The following is a 21,474-nucleotide window of genomic DNA, read 5'->3' on the forward strand; positions in this document are numbered from 1 at the left end:
TGCACCTCAATGGGAACAGAAGGTAATTCGCATGTAATGACCCTCTACATTAATCAAAGTATCTCTCAACTCTTAGGATCTGTATTATCTTTTAGTCTACTTTTGTAATATTAAGACCATTGTACCACTCACCCTGAGACTATTCAAATGAAACCAAACATGACTGTAAATCTTATTTGCATTCATATAGAACATTATACTATTGACCATTCTGAGTGAATCCAGTGGAGGGAGGAGATGAAAAGGCACTGATGCATATGTGAGAGAGGCGTTTCCTGCACCACCTCTCTGTGGGGTGTCTTGAAGATGCCAGTGTATTGTCTGTTTCTCAGGAGATCAAAGTATCTGAGTTTCTTTTATCCTTACAGTACCATTATACATGTCTTTACTGTCAATTTTGATCAACGCATCCTTGCTAAATAAAAGTATTAATTCCTTGAAGCACGACATGAAATAGTTAGAACAGATCACTTTATAGCCTTCCCTTCCCATCCCACCATCTCTGCATTGTCTTGCCTTTTTTGGCATTCTTTATTTTGATTCCTTTTTCTTTTCCTATTCGAATCTGTCTGCCAGACAGACATACCACGGTACCCATTTCACACAGGAATCCTCCATCCCTCCTTAAAACGTCTGACCACATAACAATGTTGAGTTCCTTTATCACAGCATGTGCAGCCAAACAGACTGCAATTAAAACATGTGCATGATCAGTAGGTGAAAAACACAGTGGCTGCTAAAAAGTCTTGTAAATACCTTCCAGTGCAGATATTAGTTACATTCATCCCCCTGAAAACGCAGACCACAGCCTCCTCAAAGGGTGGCTGTGCCAGTGATGATATAGCGTCATGTTTCTGACCAGTCTCATGGTTAAAGATTTCTGTAGTTTTTACTGTGGATCCAGTCAAAACCAGAGAAATCTTTACTACTCTGTTTATACCTGTATTCAACTGTGTTGAGTCTACATGTCTCCTGAGACTAAATAATGTGCCAAGTTTACAGAAACAGGTGCATGCTAGATTAACCCGGAGAATGCAAGAGAAAGAAAAGTCATTGTCCATATGAGCTTGCAAAATGGCTCTCCATAGACAAACTCACTCACAGTCCATCATGCTAGAGTCTCTCACTGCCCCAGAGCTTGTGCTGATACTTCTGACTTGTCTATCTGCTATGGTGATTCTGCCCACAAAAACACTGAACCAGACGCGACCTGGGCTGCAGGATGACTTCATGCCTGGCACTAATGTCTGTTTGTATTGCAAACATGGAAATGGAAGTTGTGCAGACAGCGATGTTCAGACGACTCTGTAGAATGAGATTAACACATTTAGTTTGCACATAGGTTGCAATGAGTGTGAAAAAATATGCACGTTTTTCACACTTATTTGTCCACATAGACAAGAACATACTGGAGCATCTACCACTCTTAAGGCCTGTTTACACCAAAGATGATAACTAAAGATAAAGATATAGTTTTCTATATTCAAAAGTATAGCAGAATCCACACCACAAGTATAATGATAATGGCGCAGAGGGATAATATAGTTGGAATTACGTTCAGAATCATTTTTTATAATAATAAATATTGACAGCCAATCAGAATCCATCCTGCTTTACAGAGCTTAAGCATTTCAATTCGCAGACAACATAACCGCAATGCATGCTTATAATAAACAAAAAGATATTGTGTGATGGTGTGGAGTTAAGGTCCGTTCACACCAAGAATGATAACTATAAAGAAAACTATGTTAGTGTCCGCCGCACCAATGGATTCTGATTGGCTGTCAGTGTGTTCATCAGCTGAAAAATAAATAAATAAATCCGAAAGTGATACCAACGATATTGTTCCTCTTTGTTGTTATCACTATATAAGTGTGTTGTGAACCTCTATTCTCACAGAACTAGAATAAATTTTAAAACTTTGTCTTTATCGTTATCATTCTTGGTGTGAACAGACCTTTATGCTTATATATGAAATGATTCTGATTCTAAAAAAGTTCACACTCAGTATTCATCACAAAGCAGCCATTCAGTACATTGATTGTTAGTTAGTCATTTAGCTGGCCAATTTATCTTTTACTTAGTGCCTGTATCCAAAGCAACATTTGTATGCTATGGAACATTTCTAAAGGTTGTTCAAACAACATGTCTTTGAGTTGAAGTGAAGGATTAGGGAATGTGCATAGGCTATTCTTAATTTATGGTGGGCAAATGCATGCAAACTCATTGAAAATATACAAAGAACATAATTTCATGGCTCATGGAACAGCCCTGAAATAACAAAAGAAGACATAGTCAAAGTGCACACTTATGGACAAAACATACTTTTACATTTGAATTCACTTTACAAAAATTGAAGGTGAGTTTATTCAAGTGGGAGAAATTATGGTAACACTTTCTATGAAGCCCATATTTATAACACATTATAAGTGTATTCTTAAGGCATTATAATGAATGCATAATGCATTATAAAAGACCTTATAATATGTTATATCATCTTATAAATAATCATAACAATAATTATATTACATTATAATGCTTACGCATTCGTGGTTATAACTTTTAAGATTATGATTATTTATAACACACAATCTATTTTTACATTTATAATGGATTATATACAGTGGGTACGGAAAGTATTCAGACCCCCTTAAATTTGTCACTCTTTGTTATATTGCAGCCATTTGCTAAAATCATTTAAGTTAATTTTTTTCCCTCAATGTACACACAGCACCCCATATTGACAAAAAAAACACAGAATTGTTGACATTTTTGCAGATTTATTAAAAAAGAAAAACTGAAATATCACATGGTCCTAAGTATTCAGACCCTTTGCTGTGACACTCATATATTTAACTCAGGTGCTGTCCATTTCTTCTGATCATCCTTGAGATGGTTCTACACCTTCATTTGAGTCCAGCTGTGTTTGATTATACTGCTGGCCAATTTATCTTTTACTTAGTGCCTGTATCCAAAGCAACATTTGTATGCTATGGAACATTTCTAAAGGTTACTGTTCTTGTTCAAACAACATGTCTTTGAGTTGAAGTGAAGGATTAGGGAATGTGCATAGGCTATTCTTAATTTATGGTGGGCAAATGCATGCAAACTCATTGAAAATATACAAAGAACATAATTTCATGGCTCATGGAACAGCCCTGAAATAACAAAAGAAGACATAGTCAAAGTGCACACTTATGGACAAAACATACTTTTACATTTGAATTCACTTTACAAAAATTGAAGGTGAGTTTATTCAAGTGGGAGAAATTATGGTAACACTTTCTATGAAGCCCATATTTATAACACATTATAAGTGTATTCTTAAGGCATTATAATGAATGCATAATGCATTATAAAAGACCTTATAATATGTTATATCATCTTATAAATAATCATAACAATAATTATATTACATTATAATGCTTACGCATTCGTGGTTATAACTTTTAAGATTATGATTATTTATAACACTAACTCTATTTTTACATTTATAATGGACTATATACAGTGGGTACGGAAAGTATTCAGACCCCCTTAAATTTGTCACTCTTTGTTATATTGCAGCCATTTGCTAAAATCATTTAAGTAATTTTTTTTGAATACTTAGGACCATGTGATATTTCAGTTTTTCTTTTTTAATAAATCTGCAAAAATGTCAACAATTCTGTGTTTTTCTGTCAATATGGGGTGCTGTGTGTACATTAATGAGGGAAAAAAATTTACTTAAATGATTTTAGCAAACGGCTGCAATATAACAAAGAGTGAAAAATTTAAGGGGGTCTGAATACTTTCCGTACCCACTGTATCTTGACATTGTTTATTTAAGATCTGCACAGTATCTTACTACATCTTGTAAGTGGTTAGGTGTGGAGTGTTATTTGAGTGTTCCCTGTGAGGCTAATATTAATTTTGATGTGAGCTAGTTAATAATTTCAACTGAAAAAAACTGCAATGTTTATCTTAGGTTACATTTTGTTTTGATGGTCCCCCTAGTCTATTGACTATAAGCAACTTTGCAACTACATGTCAACTAAGTCTCAGAGTATTAGTAGGCTTAAGTTAAGGTTAGGGTTGGTAGAATGTTGATGTACTTGCAAAGTTACTTATAGTCAGTTTGTCTGTTGGGGAACCGTCAAAATAATCAAACTGATATTACATTAAAAATAGTTCAAAGCAAATATGTCTTATTCCACATTCATCTGATCTGATATTTGATCTTATGGCTGTTTGAGAAAAAAAAAATCTTATTATTATTATTACTATACTTATAAGTGGTCTTTGATGGCTTTGAGTAAAGTAGCATAAGAAAGATGGCAAGATATGAGACTTATAATACATTATAACTATGAGAAATATAATCCATTGTAACTTAAGTGGATGCAACATGTTCACTGTGTGTTATAAATCATCATACTCCTAAAAAGCTATAACCACAAATAAGTAAATATTATAAAACATTTAAACTGTTCTTATGAATATTCATAAGATGATATAACATATTATAAGGGTTTTTATAATGTATTATGCATTCATTATAATGCCTTAAGAATACCCTTATAATGTGTTATAAATATGGGCTTCATAGAAAGTGTTACCGATATTATAAATTAAAACAATGGCCTCTCTGATTGTCCTTTTTGTTAAGGTACAAGCATGCTCATGAAGGCAAAAGGATTTAAATCTGAGACCACTAACTTAAAAAAAAAAAACTTTAAAAATCTACACTAAAAAAAAACAAGCTATTTAAGCTTTAAGCTATTTTTCGGTAGGGAAATTGTAGCAAATGTCAGCCATATGACTACTATAAACAAAATTATATTATACATACAGTCTGGTCAAGAATAGACACTGCAACAATCTACATATTATTGTAGTAGCTGCCAGCAAAGACTCACGGCGCCACCTTGTGACATGCAAGTCTACTACATACAAGTTCGACTTTATTGAGCACACATAAAATGATTAGAACTTATTTCTAATCAATGAACAACAGAACACAGGGAAACCACTTAATATGAATATGTAGTGTAAATAAATAAATAAATAATCTGAAATAAAAATAGAACGCACATCTAGTCATCGAAAGTCATTTTATATTAAATATTTATATTTAAGTTTGAAACATGGTACTTTTTTTTTTAAAATCATGCTTAATAAATAGTTAGAAAGGTTATGTTGTTTCTTAAACGACCGTTTAAACCAAACATTCGATTTTGGCGAAATTAGCAATCCTAGGCTACTTATGAATATTAATATTAAACAACAAATCTGGTTACGACCGCTTGCCAACATCCAATCACACAACACAATAATATTAATCATGAGCCAAGAAGTCCCCGACTCCCTGTAGTAGTGAAATTGGTGAATTCGCATACGAGTGGCGGTGTGGTAGAAGCATCAGAACTGCGGAACTCAACCGATTGCCAAAAGAGAAGTGTAGTAGCCTACTGAACATGTAAACACACAGAGAAAAACTGCAAGAGTGAGGTGCCATAAGGTCACTTACGGTCACTTAGTCACGTAAACACAAACACGCAGAAACCCAACCCAGGTGTATAACTCCTATAGAGCTGTCAACTGTCGACTGAACAGCTACATGTACATTAACTGTCTTTGTCTTTTCTGCATTTCATACATCCAGTCCTACAACCGTGAGCTGACATTTTCTTCCAACACAAGCCATTTTGCAATGTCTTCTATACCTGATTGTTGTAAAGCTACTCACTGCTCTCCCTATCTCTCCATTACAGATCTGCCCATGCACTTGACCAAATATAAATTTCATGATTCTTGGCAGACAGACAGATTTTAGCGGGGAGGAGTCTCATGGTTTAGGCCAGGACAGACCAAAGGACAAACAGACAGAGGTGTAGAAAGAGAAAGTGGATAATAACTGACTAACAAAGAACAAAAACACCTGACCACCCTCTTTGGAAGCAGAGTACGTAAGTGTCCTTTGCATTAGATGTATAAGTTTAGCTGTTTTTGACCGAAGGCGTAAAATATTAAGAGCACTGGAGGAGTATTTCATTCTTTTAACAGCAGTAATGCAACTCATGACCCACAACGGAGAGCTTGTTTGTCCTTGTGCAAGGGACATGAGCTTTAGTAGCTCACAGATCCAAATAATCTCATCTAAATGTATGCCCGTTTTTCTATTAATGCTACATGTGTATAGTTTCAAGGGGGTTAAGATATCAAATAGCATTCAGCGCCGAAGGACAGGAAAAACTTTTAAAGGGACGAGATAAGCAACAGGCCACAGCCTGGCTAATATGTGAAACAATCAAAAAATATTACATTTTATATTTAATTGAATTTCATTTCAAACAGAAGTGTAGCAGAACATTTTTGTGACATTTAAGAATTAACAAAATCCTCCACTAACTGTGTGAAGAGACCATACAAAGTTTACATGGATGCAATGAAGATACACGTCAGGTTTGGTCATTATTTGACCTCAAACTTTGCATCACCTTCACTTTAACTACTGTTCAAAACCACAGTAAATGTGCAAAGAGGTGCATGACTTCTCTTTCTGACATGCTTCCATTTTCACCTCGTTCACCTTTTGCTGTTGTTTCACGGTTTGATGAAAGCACTATTTAAGTTTGTGACAAATAACACTGACTTAAACAGTTTCATGGGTTTGTGAACAAGTAGAAAGTTGCTACATTTGACTTTTGCACAACTTCTCTTGCATAAAAGAATTTTTAAATTACTTTTCCGCTGTAGTATTTTGAATGTTTTATACTATATTTAAAAAGTTGTAGAAACTGATACTTGTATTCAGCAGGGGTGCATTAAATTTATCATAAGTGACAGTAAAGACATTTATATTGTTACAAATGATCTCGATTTCACATAAATGGTGTTCTTTCAAACTTTCTATTCATCAAAGAGACCTGAATGTTTTTTTTACCATGGTTTCAACAAAAATATTATGCAGCACAACTGTTTTCGACATTGACAATAACTGTTTCTTAAGCACCTTAGAAACTGATACTTGTATTCAGCAGGGGTGCATTAAATTTATCATAAGTGACAGTAAAGACATTTATATTGTTACAAATGATCTCGATTTCACATAAATGGTGTTCTTTCAAACTTTCTATTCATCAAAGAGACCTGAATGTTTTTTTACCATGGTTTCAACAAAAATATTATGCAGCACAACTGTTTTCGACATTGACAATAACTGTTTCTTAAGCACCAAATCAACATATGTGATCCTGGACCACAAAACCAGTCTTAAGTCGCTTGGGTATATTTGTAGCAATAGCCCAAAAAAAAAAACATTGTATGGGTCAAAATTATCGATTTTTCTTTCATGCCAAAAATCATTAGGATATTAAGTAAAGATCATGTTACATGAAGATATTTTGTAAATTTCCTACCGTAAATATATCAAAACTTAATTTTTGATTAGTAATATGCATTGCTAAGATCTTCATTTGAACAACTTTAAAGGTGATTTTCTCAGTATTTTGATTTTTTTTTTTTTTGCAAACTCAGATTCCAGATTTTCAAATAGCTGTATCTCCGGCCAAATATTGTCCTATCAATGGAAAGATTGTTTATTCAGCTTTCAGATGATGTACAAATCTCAATTTTTTTAAATTGACTCTTATGACTGGTTTTGTGGTCCCGGGTCACATATTAGAATAATTTCTGAAGATCACGTGACACTGAAGACTAGCGTAATGATGCTGAAAATTCAGCTTTGCATCACAGGAATAAGTTCCATTTTGTATTATTACTTTGTAATATTATTTAACAATATTAAATGTTTTCTTTATTTGCAATCAAATGAATGCAGCTTTAGTGAACATAAAACAAAAATATTAATGACTCCAAGTATTAAAATGATAATAATCTTAAGTGTTGCTTACTGTCTGTGCTCCAGAGATGGCGATGTCTCCCACTGCTATGGTGGCCCGTCGGGCTCTTGCTGCTGCATCACAAGGGAGCCATGAAGGAGGAGGTTTGAGATGTTTTTTTGGGGGTGGGCTTGATGAAACAGGGTAAAATAAGCAGATGTTATCCAGTATGGATAGGCAAGTTCTCATAAACCATAATAAAATGTTTATATTGTAAGCAAATAGTTCTGGTGACTTAACTTCACGTTTTAAAAACCAAAAAATGTTGATCAAATGAAATAATTGTCAGGTTATTTACATATTCATACAGTAAGAAAGAAATACTGACACAAATCACATCATTTAAAACCATTTGCGCACCAATCAGTGATCCTTTTGCTATGTATTACACTCATCAACATTTAAAAGATGTACTAATGTTTTGAATCATACACAGCAAGGACCTGGAAGATCCTGTCCTTCATATTAGCCCTGCCCGGTGTGGGTGTCTGCATGGCAAATGCTTACATGAAGATGCAGGCCCATTCTCATGATCACCCAGAGTTTGTGCCATACCCACACCTCCGCATTCGAACCAAGGTGACTATATTCTTGGCTTTTTCAAAGTATGCATGGTGTGGACTTCTCTCTGATTCCTATACAGACATAAAAGAAAATGTTGATGTCTTTACTTTGTAAAACATCCTACCAACATTGGACATGACACAAATGTTTTTCAAATAGCATTAGCTTTCTTTCACAGCCATGGCCATGGGGTGATGGGAATCACTCCCTCTTCCACAACGCTCATACGAACCCTCTGCCCACTGGTTACGAGGGACCTCACCACTGAGCAGGACGCCCCCTGCTGTCTCAACTGTCCGTCCCCTCAGATGCCAATCAACACTGATGGACAAGCTTTTAACATTTTTAACAGAAATAAACAGGAGTTTTCACGTTAATTTTGTGTGTGTGACTGATTAAGAAAGGTCCCAAACAATACTTGACTATTTTAAGTATCCATTTAATTCGATTTAGAATAGTCTAAATTTGCCATTTGAACAACCTTTTATTTGTTTCCACAACCTTTTACAAAATGTTGCTACAGAAAAGCTACCCAGACATGCCAAATAAAAAGTCCAGGGCTGAACGGAGGGAAAAAAAACATGAAGAAACTGCTCAATCCAAATGAAGCACAAATTCTAGAAGAAAACAATGTAGCAACATTAATGCAGAGCTTATTTATTGAGAACCATCCTCTGCCTTCCACCAACATTTGGCCATTTCCATGATTCAATTTCTCATATATACAAAAAAAAGGCACTTCAACATACATCAGATAATCCAGACTTCTATAAACGAATACAGTGCCATATACAAAAAAGAAAAATATAGCTAACAAACAGCTTTCTCCTTGACATTATATTATTCACATAACATACTGTACAAAATCTGGATGCACTGTAATTAACCAGGAATCAGCATTAACCCCTTTTTTTGGCAAAATAACATGAATAAATGAAGTTAAACAAAATACAAGAAAAGAAAAAAAATTCAAAATAAAAAAAAGTATGTACAGTTGGTCATTCTACTCCATATACAAACACGTCTTGGGAAAAAAAGGAAAAAAAACATAGCACATGAAAATAGTAGGAATTAGAATGCTCCAAGTAATTTTTTAAAATATTTTTGATAGCTACTTGCTAACAGAAGTTTAATGAGAATATTATTTTCTATTACATCTTGTGCCAAACGTCCCAAAAATCCAGCAATTCCCATTCCCTCCCTTTCGGTGTATTGTGTGTGCATTAAAGCAGCTACTAAATTTGTTTACACCAACAATTCAGTAGATTCATTTCACTATCCACTACTGTTTGCCGTCTAGCTGAGGGCCGTTTTGACAAGGTGTAAGATGTCCTGCCTCAGCCCTTTGGCGCAGTCCGCCTCTTGCGCCAAACGCAAGAAGCAGTCAGTGGAGAGGGAGGAGTGAAGGGGAGCAGGATGGAGACCCTGAGGCCGCAGCAGTATGGATAGACAAGCCTGGCCCAGTCGCAGGTAAGAGTAGCGCTGTGAGAACCAGTACACTTGTGGAAGCAGAGACCTCAGCCAAGCTCCCTCAGTGTCACTGTCAGAAGATGATGAGGATGATGAAGGAACCTGTCTGGAACTCTGAGAGGATTTAGAATGTTGTTTGGAACACTTTAACACTTCAGTTTTAGTCAACTGTGGTGATCCTTCAGGACCCCTGCAGACCGAGCCTGCATCCATTTTGCTGGTGGTTGTAGTGATATCTTTCGAACAGCGATGTTTGGTCAGGCTCCTTATAACCGAGTAGAGAAGGTCCACACTTAGGTCCTCAGCTGCCCGTTGTAAACCAGCTACTAAAAACCTACAAGCCCCAATCATCACTTCGGCCAATGGGGATTTCTGAAATTCCATCTCTACTGCCAAGCAGGATTCAACCTCGTCCTGTGGTCTAAGCAGCCCACCGGAGGCTAGAGAGGACAAAACAAGACAATTTGTATCTTGCTTTGACATCTCGTCTTTGTTTCCGTCAGTCAAGCGACAGCCGTGTAAGTAATGGAGAACTGGTAACAGCATCCCACTCTTTACGTCTTTGATCCGGATGGCCTCACTTTTAGCTTTCTGGGCCTCCCCAAATCCTCCCATCAAGAGGGCTCTAAAATACTCAGACCCAACGTCTTTGGCTCCCTCTTCCCCAGTGACAGCCTCGTGACTGGCTAGTAGAAGGGTTCCATCGTCAAGGAGGAACGTTAGGTCATGAGTTGCCTTCAAGTAGGGACATGACTGGTTTTGTTGCGGTTGGGATTTGATATCCAGAACTTGGGTTGTCGCTGTTCTGGTCTGGAAATCTATGCTACAATTCTTTCTGTCCTCCTTGGAACTTGACAGCAAACTGGAGAGGCAGCCAATCAAAAGAGAGACATACAGGGATTTAAATGTCAAAGAGGACACTTGCTCAAGAGGATGCAACCAGCCGGCAAGAAATGTCCTACATTTGTCAGATTGTCCATCTTCGTCACCATCACCATCATCATCATCATCTTCTTCTTCTTCTCTGTGACAGCCAATCAGTTCAAGAGCTGCTGCCAGTCCTCCACTATCCAAAAGCAGCTTCTTCAAAAGAACTCTGTTGCTACAGAGGAAAAAAAAAAAAGAAGGTGGTCAAGCCAACTACTGGGTCAAAAGTGCCATTCATTTTTCGTTGTTCTATTAATTTATTTAAAAATACATTAAAAACACAATTCATATGTGCAATTACTCGAATACACCTCTTTTCTGATGAACACGTTTTTAAGATATTTATGATGAAGAGCCTGCGTGCTCGAAACGTCACACACGCTATGCGACAGTTTTTTAAAATACATTTTTGATACTTTTGGAGCTTTGGTGTTGCCGACTTTACATTTAAAGAATTGTTCCACTTGTTTCTTAGTCGAGCACCCAGTTGAGATCGATGTGCGTGCTTTTGCCTACTTTAAGATGTTTATTAAAATTGACTTCAGTATTTTGGGGGATGGTTCAATTTGACCTTTTTATGAAAAGTCAAGCTCAGTTAAGGTTGGTGCAGCTCCTTAATAACTTGATATCCATGAATGAATAGAGTGCAACAGTCACAAGTAAAAAACCCACTAATTTTCTCCATTGGGGAATTGATTTTTAACAGTAACTTATAAACTTTGAAGACAGACATACTCTGAGCTACAAGGTTGTTAATCTTTTGTGTAGTTTTTGTTGAAGCCATCAGACCACAATAAAAAAAAAAAATTCTGTTCAACAGCGAAATTCATGGTGAACAACTGATTCCACAAAGAAATCTTCATTCTCCACCAATCATATAATAAACGAAACTAGCAAATCACACCAAATGTACACTTTAGCACCCACCCACTCCCATGACAACCTAAAGAATTTGCATATACATATGCATAATTTGCAAAAAATGTAAAATATATTGTTTTGACATACACAATCAACATCTTTAAATCAATAGTTTTATATTTCTCCATCATTTTTATTCTGACTATGTTGTTTGCAGTGCTCAATGGTTTGTAGTTTTTTTCAATTATTAAAGTTGTTTGGTACAGGATAAAAAGTACCTTTATATTTTTGTCCGATTTTCAAACACTTTGCTTCAAAACCAAATCTGTAAGTTTGGTTGATTTGGTCAAAGATATTTTTTAAAACTACTAAAATAACATATTGTTTACTTTTTTATGAACTTGAAATGTTTTAAATGAGATCTTTTTTAAACATCTAACACTCATATTTGTCATTGGCCCACATACAGTGGGTACGGAAAGTATTCAGACCCCCTTAAATTTTTCACTCTTTGTTATATTGCAGCCATTTGCTAAAATCATTTAAGTTAATTTTTTTCCTCATTAAATGTACACACAGCACCCCATATTGACAGAAAAACACAGAATTGTTGACATTTTTGCAGATTTATTAAAAAAGAAAAACTGAAATATCACATGGTCCTAAGTATTCTAACCCTTTGCTCAGTATTTAGTAGAAGCACCCTTTTGATCTAATACAGCCATGAGTCTTTTTGGGAAAGATGCAACAAGTTTTTCACACCTGGATTTGGGGATCCTCTGCCATTCCTCCTTGCAGATCCTCTCCAGTTCTGTCAGGTTGGATGGTAAACGTTAGTGGACAGCCATTTTTAGGTCTCTCCAGAGAGGCTCAATTGGGTTTAAGTCAGGGCTCCGGCTGGGCCATTCAAGAACAGTCACAGAGTTGTTCTGAAGCCACTCCTTCGTCTATAAACGGATTAAAAATAAACCCTGAACGTCAATTAATCATACCTGTTAATCAGAGGCAGAGAGAGGACACAGTACAGCTTGTCAGATTCAGAGCCTGACAGCATGATATGTGTAAGAACTCCAGTGCCAAATCCAGACTCGCTCTGAACCCTCAGATTACTGAGCAGGGCCAAACCTGAGGAGCCAGAAACATTTTAGCTTCGAATAAACAGCAGCCTTAAATATAATACGCATCAACATCATATATTAATAAAGTCACAAACCTAGTTGTGTGATTTTGCCTGATTGTCTGTCCGTTCCTCCGTTGCGTCCCCCGATCTCCTCTCTTCTCATACACAGTCTCTGTCTGATCAGAGCCACGGCTCCAGTTCTGACCAAAGCCTGGAAGCAGTTTGGGTTGCAGCTGAGGCGCCCAAGCATCCGAAAGCATCGCCCACTGGGGTCATGATGCTGGGTGAGGTAGTACAACAGCCCGGAGAAAACATTCGTGTTGATGAGTGCTGTGCTAGGGTCTGAGGCATGGGAGAAGCGCGACAAGAGCAGAAGAATGGGGGATTCTGGGGCCCAGGCCTCAGGGTGATAAGGATGATGGTAGACTGGGGTTTTTGACATCACAGGGGGGCTGTCCAGGGTGACCACACTATAGCGAGAGGAGGATGAAGAGGCACGGAGCCTCTTTCTGGGAGGAGAGGAGATTTGGAGGGGAGATGAGGACGGTTGCTCAGATTGAGGGGTGGAGGTACAGGAGGGCTGTGAAGAGGAAGGCGAACATGGTAAGTTTCGAGGAGATACTGAAGTGGAGGAGGAGGAAGAGTAGAGCCTGATGGGTTTGGAACGGGTGGAGGGAGAAAAGTGGGGCGATCGCAAGGTCGACATTTGCAAGAACTCAGAGCAAGGTGGTGACGGTGAGATGGAGGATTGAGGGCTGCCCCCAAAGACATCACTTCCACATGGGGATTCAGTCAGCTCACCCTCAGATGAGATCAGACCCTCAGATACCAGCCAAGACCTGGAGGATGGAACACAGACAAAACTGAGCAACATACAAGCAATTTCTCCATAAAACACAAAGATCAATGTGAAGGATTACACTGAAGTTATATGATTGGCATGTTCATACTTCCAAAATGTACTCTCTGATTTTGGTCATTTAGTCAACAAAGTTACTGACAAAATAAGGTCATTACTGAAGGGTTTTTAATTTTGAAAAAAACTAAATGCACATCATGATGATGACTAAATGTTTTTAAATTAAAACATTTTGTTTATGAAAGTGTGTCAAGAAAAGAATAACAGCAATATATTAATGTACCAGCAATGTTTTTAAAAGAAGACATGCTATAATATAAAAATTAATGTCCGATTTTCACGACAAGGACAGTTTTAAAACTTATTGATAAATTGTCAAACATTTTTTAATATTTGGTTAAATTTTCTAATCATTTAATTTAACATTTTATTGACTAAAACTAGATAGTAAAATTGGCTAAACTTGATGTGACATGAAAAAAATTGACTTTTTGTTTGAAAATTCAAAGCAAAACAAAAATTATACAGAAAATAGGTGTACAATTTAATGCTACATATCAGATTACTGATCAGTGCTGTTAGTCTGCCAATTGTGAAAATATGGTTGTGATGTTCATTTTCATATACATGATTTTGTATGTTCTGCTTTTGGTAAAACTATGAATGACCTGAGACTGAGGAAGCTGGAAGATCCCGATGTCTGGTCTTTGCTCACATCCTCCCTCTTGTTCCCTTCAAGGGCTGAGAAGTCAAACGAGTCAAAACACGAGGTCATCAGTTCAGAGCATGGAGAACTAGAGGACAGGCTGGCATCCATCTTTCCTGCGGTCGGTTCTTCTCCGTGAGCAAGCTCAACCAACCGCATGATTAGCAGCGGCACCAACCCAAGCTCCTGCAGCTGTTCAAGAGCAGATTCATCGTAGACAAAGTCCACACAAGCTAGAAAGGCGAAGCGCGTGAGTGGATGGTTTTGATGGGCGGATAAAAAGCTGATCAGCACCTCCAGTCCCCCGCTCTCCTTTACTTTAGCCCTGTTCACAGCCTCTCTGCAGCACAGGCACAGGGCCTTGAAGAACACACCTGACTTCAGAGGATCCTTCTTCACTTCCTCTGCGAAATTCTGAATGACACCCAACGAACCGACCAGTGGCCTCAGGCAGCCTTGAGAGCACAAGTTAGCCAGAGTCTTCAAAGCTAGTTCTTCCAAAGGTCGACCACCTTCTGCTGAGGCGAGGAGCCCGAGCTGAGTCAACGCCCCGGACCTGGACATCTCCCTGGCGCACTCTGCACTGCAGCCTCTGGTGAGCTCATGAATGGCACGAAGTGATGCCCGTCGCAGACCTAAAGGGTACTCTGGAGCAATGAACAAAGCGAGAGATGGAAGAGCGCCTTGTGAAAGCAGCAGAAGTCGGTTGGCAGGTGTGTCAGAAAGGTAGACAAGTGCCCGGGCAGCAGATTGGACACATTCCAGTTTAGGAGCACAGAATTCAGGGGCTGGAGTCAATGAGGAGGGAGACGATGGATGTGGAGAGAGAGACAGGCAGAGCAGGAGAAGTTGAACTCCACCTGAGTGAGAGAGACAGAAACATACTGATTTTATGGTTTTGAGTGTTTTACCATCTCTAATTGTATATAATGGAGGAGAAACATAATAATTATTATTATATTACTTTAAGCATATGAAATTCTGGGACTAACCTGCAGAGTGGACCTCAGCAGAACCCTCCGGGTCCATCGCAAGATTTCCCAGAGCTCGTGCTGCTAGATTTTGCACTGTGTCCACAGAGACATTCCTCTTGAGGACATCCACTACAAAAATGAAAGATTGTAACCATTTGATCATAACTATTTATGCAAAGGAGCAGCATTTTTTTGTAGTGATGCCATAGAAAAAACATTTTGGTTACCCCCAAAAAAACTTCAGTAAAAAGTTCTCAAAAGAACCATTTTTGTTCAGTGTAAAGAACATTTTAACAGTCTAAAGAACCGTTCTCCTCTATAACGAACCATTTGTGCAATGAAACGATTCCATGGATGTTAAAGGTCCTCCATGAAACCAAATGTGCTAATGAAAAAACTTTATTTATTTTTGCAGTGATCTCATGTGAGTGACAGGTTGGTGGGGGTCAGCAGGGAAGAAATGTCATTGCAAGGGGGAGAGGAAGCTATGATTGATATGATAGGATATGAATTTAATCATGAATTTATGATTAATGATGGATTAGTGATAATGATGTGCACTAATGAATCATTTATAATACTCATTGCAATATTCCAAAAATAAAAAGGAACTGTCAATTCTGATTTCATGACTTTAAGAAGTTAATGTAAATGAGTGATTTCACAGTGCTGCATGTTTTTTTTTATGCACACATATAAAAATATAAAAAATATGTGTGGAAAACCATGTCAGATGTCAGAATGTACAGGGCATAAGAAGTAACTGATCTTTTTGAAGCCTTTGAGTGACTTACCAACAACAGATACGCCATCAAGCTTTCTTACCTACGAGAAGAAGAAAAAAATGTTTTGATCATATACAAACCAAACAATGAAAGCCACATATATATATAATCAATTCAAGCTACACATTAAAGCAGCATCTTTCTTACTTCTAGTCTTGTCTGTTTTTCAGTGCAGCAGTTCGCCAGGATGCTAAGTGCCAGGTCCAGAAACTTTCTGGAGCTTTCTGGTCGCCTGAGGAGATCCAGCAAAGGAGGGAGTCCTCCTCGTGATTGGTAGCGGGCTATCCTGCTGCCACCTCCTTTGATATGCTGCATCCGAATGGCCACCAGTGCCCTCCACTGACCAGCTTTGAGTCTCTTGTCTGCATCCCTGGCTTTGTCACCTTCAGTGATGGGCTTATTGTCTGCTCCTGTCAGTCCACTGCTGTGACTGTCTGCTAACATGTGTGTTTTGGACAGCTGAGCCAAACACCAGGTCAGAGAGGATTCTGTGAGAGTGGCGGATGCCTCTGAGGTGCTGTTCGAACTTTTTGGATGTCGTTTAATTCCTTGTTCTGGAGGTGTAGACATGATGAACCAGGAGCCCAGAAGCACCTCCCCACCGCCACCCCGTTTTGTAACTTAATTATTTTATCTTCTTAATATTGTAAGGTACAACAATATTTCAGTGGCTTTAAATAACTTTGCAACAACACCAAACTCTTATATGTAGAACTACAAAAAGAAAAATAAATAAATAAAAGAACACAGGAACTAATACAAAATTCTCCTATGATTGACACATTCCATCCACAGAGAAACAAGCATTCGAAAAACTACAACTACCATGTTCATCCATTAAAGCAAGCCCAGAGCAATGACTTCTGGGAAATGAAGTCTTTTACCCAATGCGCTATATTTCATTACGGCCTACAGTGGAAGCTAGGCCACAAAAAATTAATTCCTTGACAGTGCAGCCTAAGATTAATCTATTTGGGTGTATTTTGATGTTTCGATGAAGAGTGAGAAGGCTGCGTTAACTTTTCATCTTACTCACGTCAAATTTCCTACGCGCTACAAAGCGCAATCGCTTCAGATTTGCACTGGCGCCATCTTTAGTAGAGCAACAAACAGGAGAGTTTTTTTCCAGAAAGGGAGGGGTACTTGTAGACTCGGTCTCTTGAAAGCCTATGGGAGTTGTAGTTTCAGGATAGCTCAATTATTGACTTTATTTAACACATCAGATAACGTAACAATAAAAACGGCATGAATTCATTTATGCAGACATTTATTTTGCCATAAAGAAGAAAACAGGCTGTGCGTTTTGACTTCCTACCTTGCGCGCGAAACGCTTGTAAAAACAATGGCAAGCATTTCCCACAATCCCCCGTCACACGCATGTTCATTTCCGGAAAAAAGACAACAACACCCTGTTCGGCGCTGTCTGGTGCGAACGAGGTCGTTGTTATTATCAGCGCTGTAGCTCGAAAATAACTCAGCGCTGGAGTTGTTAAAATCCACGATTAGTCGCAATAACGCTTGACGAGATTAATATAAAATAAATGCAACATGGAGGTCATTGAGGCAATTGTCACAGACGCCATTGAGGTGGAAGACTCAACAACTACGGTTACGACTTTGGAGACCGAAAAGTCCAAAGCAGGTAAGATGCGAGTAAGTGAGTGCAGCAGTGTGTGCGCTAGGCATCGCCAGCGAGGAGGACACGGTGAGCCTGATGGTTCAGATTGGCCTTCCCAACAGTTTTAGGTAACTTAGAAAAGCTTCAGACCTCTTGAAACAAAAGATTTCTTACGGTATGTTTTAATTAGTGTGCATTCCTAACAGTTTTCTAGAATATTTTAATTACGTGTAATATTTTCTAATATTTTGGATACAGTATATATTTTTGTGCAATAGAACAAGTTTTTTTAGTTATTATTTTTAATATAACCTGAGAGATTGCAGTCCCTCTATTGTCCTTACAGCCTAATGCTTCAAAAAGTTCATAAAGACATAAGGAATTCATATAAATTGAACAGTTTAATCCAGTAAAAGTCTTCTGAAGAGACACGATCACTTTATATTATTAACATATTTAATTTAGACTTTAATTCATTTAATTTATCCATTTTATTTGTTAGCCTAAATTAAATGTTCAATATAAAGTGATAATTATACACACACACACATATAAATTGAATTGTGATATGTTCTCAACTTTTACACGATTCAGTCTTTAAATATTACATTTCCTCCTAAATGTGTGTTTACATTCTTGTTCTGGAATAACTAACGATCTACTCAATCTCTTTCATTCAGAGTTTGTGTGGACACTACAAGCTACATGGCATCTCGTCCATGTTCGTTTGGACATGGACCCAGAGTTCGACCAGCCCGTGTGCAAAAAAAAGAAGCTGTGGGAGACTGTGGCTGAGAGAGTGACTGCAAAGCTAAGAGCCGAGGAAGGCACAGACGTTTCAGTCAAAGCCTTCGAATGTGACCTGAAGTGGAGAAACATGTTAGCAACGTATCGCAAAAATGCTGAGCGATCCAAAAGATTGGGAACCAATAGTGTTCACTGGGAGTTCTTCAAGGAGATGCATGAAGTGCTGGGAAGGAGCTACGAGGAGGTTGAGGCTCAGCGCAAGACAAAGCTTAACGGCACCAAGCTGGGCAAGGCCATAGCCAGCAAACGATTTACCCCGATACGTCCCACACCCACCGCTACAGCTCCACAGTTACCCAACGCCAGGCCTCCTCAGGATTTGCTGCAGTTGTACCTGGAGCTGCAGGAGAGGAAACTGAACATGTGGGCTCAGCAGAAAGCGCTGGAAGAGAGGAAGATCGAGGCCATCAATAATTTGGCACGTGCCATTACTTGCCTGTCCCAGGACAATACAATGCAAATGCCCAAAGAGTGTGAAACGTCGGACACCCCTATTTCCCAACAATAGGAATTAGTTGTGTATTTATCATTGTCTTTTCAGATGAGAAATAGATTTTTATTTTTAGAGAAATGCCTGATATGTTGAACCCTTTTCAGAGAATTAAAAAGACTTGAATTGAACAGCGACTTGAAATATGCTTGGTTTTCCTTTCCTTCATTATGAATTGCACAAATATAAATGAGCAGTTTAAATGGTCACATTCATGTAAAATGAGAAAAGGACAAGTTGTACATAGTATTTTTGTGTTTTAATTAAAAAAAAACAGAAAATGTTTGTCACAATTTGTTTTTCTGCTAAAGCTTCCTTCATACCACCAAATTTTCATTAATTACACACAGCTTTAAAGGGATAGTTCACCCAAAGATGACAATCCCGTCATCATTTCCATATCATTCCAAAGTTTGTGACTGTTTTGTTTTGATATGAATGGACCAGTGTTATTATCATTAACTTAAACTAAAACCATAATAAATCAATACTTGAAATAAAATTGATATTAACTGAAATAAAATACAAAAAAATACTTCTCAAACATACATTTTCACTTTCGTTTAGTTGAAGTAGCAGTACCAAAATAAACAATGTAAAAAATATATATATAAAAGTTAAAAACTAGTTTAAATTGTTGTGTTCATGTAAAATGAGTAAAGGACAAATTGTACATTATATTTTTATGTTTAAATAAAAATATGACAATTTTTGCTGCAAAACTTCTCCATCTCAAATATCCATTAATTACACACAGATTCATACAGCTTTAAAGTGATAGTTCACCCAAAATTGACAATCATTTTATCATTTAAATGTCATTCCAAATCCATAAGACTTTCGTTCTTCCTGAAAACACAAATTAAGGTATTTTTAATGAAACCTTGGTCCATTCCACCAAAACGTTGATACTTAGTTCAAAAACTTATTGTGGTGCTGCTTCCAATGTGCTGTAAAGCAGATTCACTACAGTCTCCCTCATTTTCACCCCAGCAGCATCTTTGTTTACCTCCTCCATGTCTTCTGGTGTGCTTCTCTCTACAAGTCCCTTTGTCACGTCACCCATGTCCAGAAAAACATTGTGTAATATACAAGCAGTCAGAACCACCGCTTTGGCCCTGTCGTAGTTTCCCATATCCAAATATCTCAATTTCTGGAATCGCTCTTTTAAGTCTGCCACAGCCTGGTTGAATCGGCCTAAATGGTTCCCCACCGATCTGTTGTAGAGGTTTTCCTGCAGGTTTCGACCTGGTGAAAATGGAGTAAGTATTTGTTCTGTGAGCGAGTATCCGACTCCGGCTATCAGGCAGGTTCCTGGAGGCACCATCTCAGGGTTTTGCCGAATCCTTTCAGCTAACGCACTTCCTCTGTCTTTTTCCAATCCTTTGCTGATGTGGCAGTAAATGAAGCGACCCTTGTCATTGCAGACCAATTCCAAGTTCAGCCATGAATCTGGATGTGGTTCGTTCTTTGGTCTATTGGCTTCTGGAGTGTCACTATCGCTGTCCGGTTTGCCAGCAGGCAGGCGGATGGGGATGCGTGTGTCACCCAGCACACCGAGCACTCGAGGAAAACCTCTCTCTTCCAGACCTTCATTACGACTCAGCCAGCTGGAGAAAGGAAGCAGATGTTGTTGGGCCTCCTGTCCTGCAGGGCGAAAGGAGAAAACAGCTGTACAGTGAGTAAACCTGCTTAGTGACTACAATAAGTAAGTGTTATTTTATTATCATTAATATACTATTATAGTTTGTTATTATTTTGAATTAGATTTTAATTTTATATTTTCTGTTTTCCTTTCAATTTTAATGTTTTAGACATTTTATTTTTTTTAGTTTGAGTTATTTTAGTGCTTTAACTTAGACTAGTGGTCGACCGATATTGTTTTTTTGACAGCTGTAGCAAATTAGCTCAAAAGGAAATGTATATAAATGCAGTTAATTATGATTAATTACAATTATTTATATCAGCTGCCAGTAGTAACTGTAGCAGAATTAAATTGCCATTAACCAATCTGTTCGTCCAGCGAACATTCAGTGTAAGTTCATATCAACTCTAGTAAAGGATATTTCCGTGGCCACAGAAAATACTTTCATACAGTATTAATGCATTAGAGCATGTAGTAAGGATCAAAATCGTAAAGGGGCAATTAATTTGCAAGGCAGAATCAGAAACTCATGTCATTTGTGCACAAGAGTTTTATTAACTAAACACTAACACAAACTAGTCTAACAAACAATCACTCATACATGGGAAAGGGCAAATGAGGCGTGATGGATGAAACCATCAGGAAAAACCAGAGAATGAAGCTATGAAAAGAGTCAGTTAACCACCTGAGTGAAACCATCAGCGCCGTTTTAGAGCGGGGTCTACAGCTTATACTAAACCTCTGTTTAGTTTAGTTAAATGTACG

General features: G+C 37.8%; 4 protein-coding genes across 7 annotated transcripts in view; 2 read left to right on the plus strand and 2 right to left on the minus strand.

Moving 5' to 3' along the window:
* The first annotated feature begins 5,821 nt into the window (after positions 1–5,821).
* On the plus strand, positions 5,822–8,824 carry LOC107564019 (cytochrome c oxidase subunit 6A, mitochondrial). 2 transcript variants are annotated; one of them, XM_016249008.1, is made up of 4 exons: positions 5,822–5,948; positions 7,910–7,987; positions 8,320–8,462; positions 8,626–8,824. In XM_016249008.1, the coding sequence occupies exons 2-4, from the start codon at positions 7,912–7,914 to the stop codon at positions 8,713–8,715; spliced, it is 309 nt and encodes a 102-aa protein (XP_016104494.1). In that variant the 5' UTR covers positions 5,822–5,948; positions 7,910–7,911; the 3' UTR covers positions 8,716–8,824. The 2 variants fall into 2 exon arrangements, with proteins under 2 accessions (XP_016104494.1, XP_016104495.1); XM_016249009.1 differs by having other exon boundaries at positions 5,822–5,944.
* A 617-nt stretch (positions 8,825–9,441) lies between these two features.
* LOC107563998 (armadillo repeat-containing protein 5-like) lies at positions 9,442–17,334 on the minus strand. The gene is made up of 7 exons (XM_016248980.1): positions 16,297–17,334; positions 16,159–16,189; positions 15,383–15,493; positions 14,353–15,250; positions 12,919–13,664; positions 12,698–12,830; positions 9,442–11,019 (listed from the first exon to the last, which is right to left on the minus strand). The coding sequence occupies exons 1-7, from the start codon at positions 16,717–16,719 to the stop codon at positions 9,744–9,746; spliced, it is 3,618 nt and encodes a 1,205-aa protein (XP_016104466.1). The 5' UTR covers positions 16,720–17,334; the 3' UTR covers positions 9,442–9,743.
* Positions 17,335–17,521: 187 nt separating this feature from the next.
* LOC107563999 (uncharacterized) lies at positions 17,522–19,595 on the plus strand. Its single transcript, XM_016248981.1, has 2 exons — positions 17,522–17,791; positions 18,448–19,595. Exons 1-2 carry the CDS (start codon positions 17,698–17,700, stop codon positions 19,080–19,082), a joined length of 729 nt encoding a protein of 242 aa, XP_016104467.1. The 5' UTR covers positions 17,522–17,697; the 3' UTR covers positions 19,083–19,595.
* Positions 19,596–19,711: 116 nt separating this feature from the next.
* The window catches only part of LOC107564000 (uncharacterized), a 16,836-nt gene continuing 15,073 nt past the window's right edge, over positions 19,712–21,474 (minus strand). For all 3 annotated transcript variants that reach the window (XM_016248982.1, XM_016248983.1, XM_016248984.1), the window contains exon 4: positions 19,712–20,711. In XM_016248982.1, the coding sequence (XP_016104468.1) occupies positions 19,990–20,711 (722 nt within the window). In that variant the 3' untranslated portion in view covers positions 19,712–19,989. The remainder of the gene's footprint in view (positions 20,712–21,474) is intronic.

The sequence above is a fragment of the Sinocyclocheilus grahami genome, unplaced genomic scaffold (genome assembly GCF_001515645.1).
Source record: "Sinocyclocheilus grahami isolate Dianchi unplaced genomic scaffold, SAMN03320097.WGS_v1.1 scaffold901.1, whole genome shotgun sequence".
NCBI lineage: Eukaryota > Metazoa > Chordata > Actinopteri > Cypriniformes > Cyprinidae > Sinocyclocheilus > Sinocyclocheilus grahami.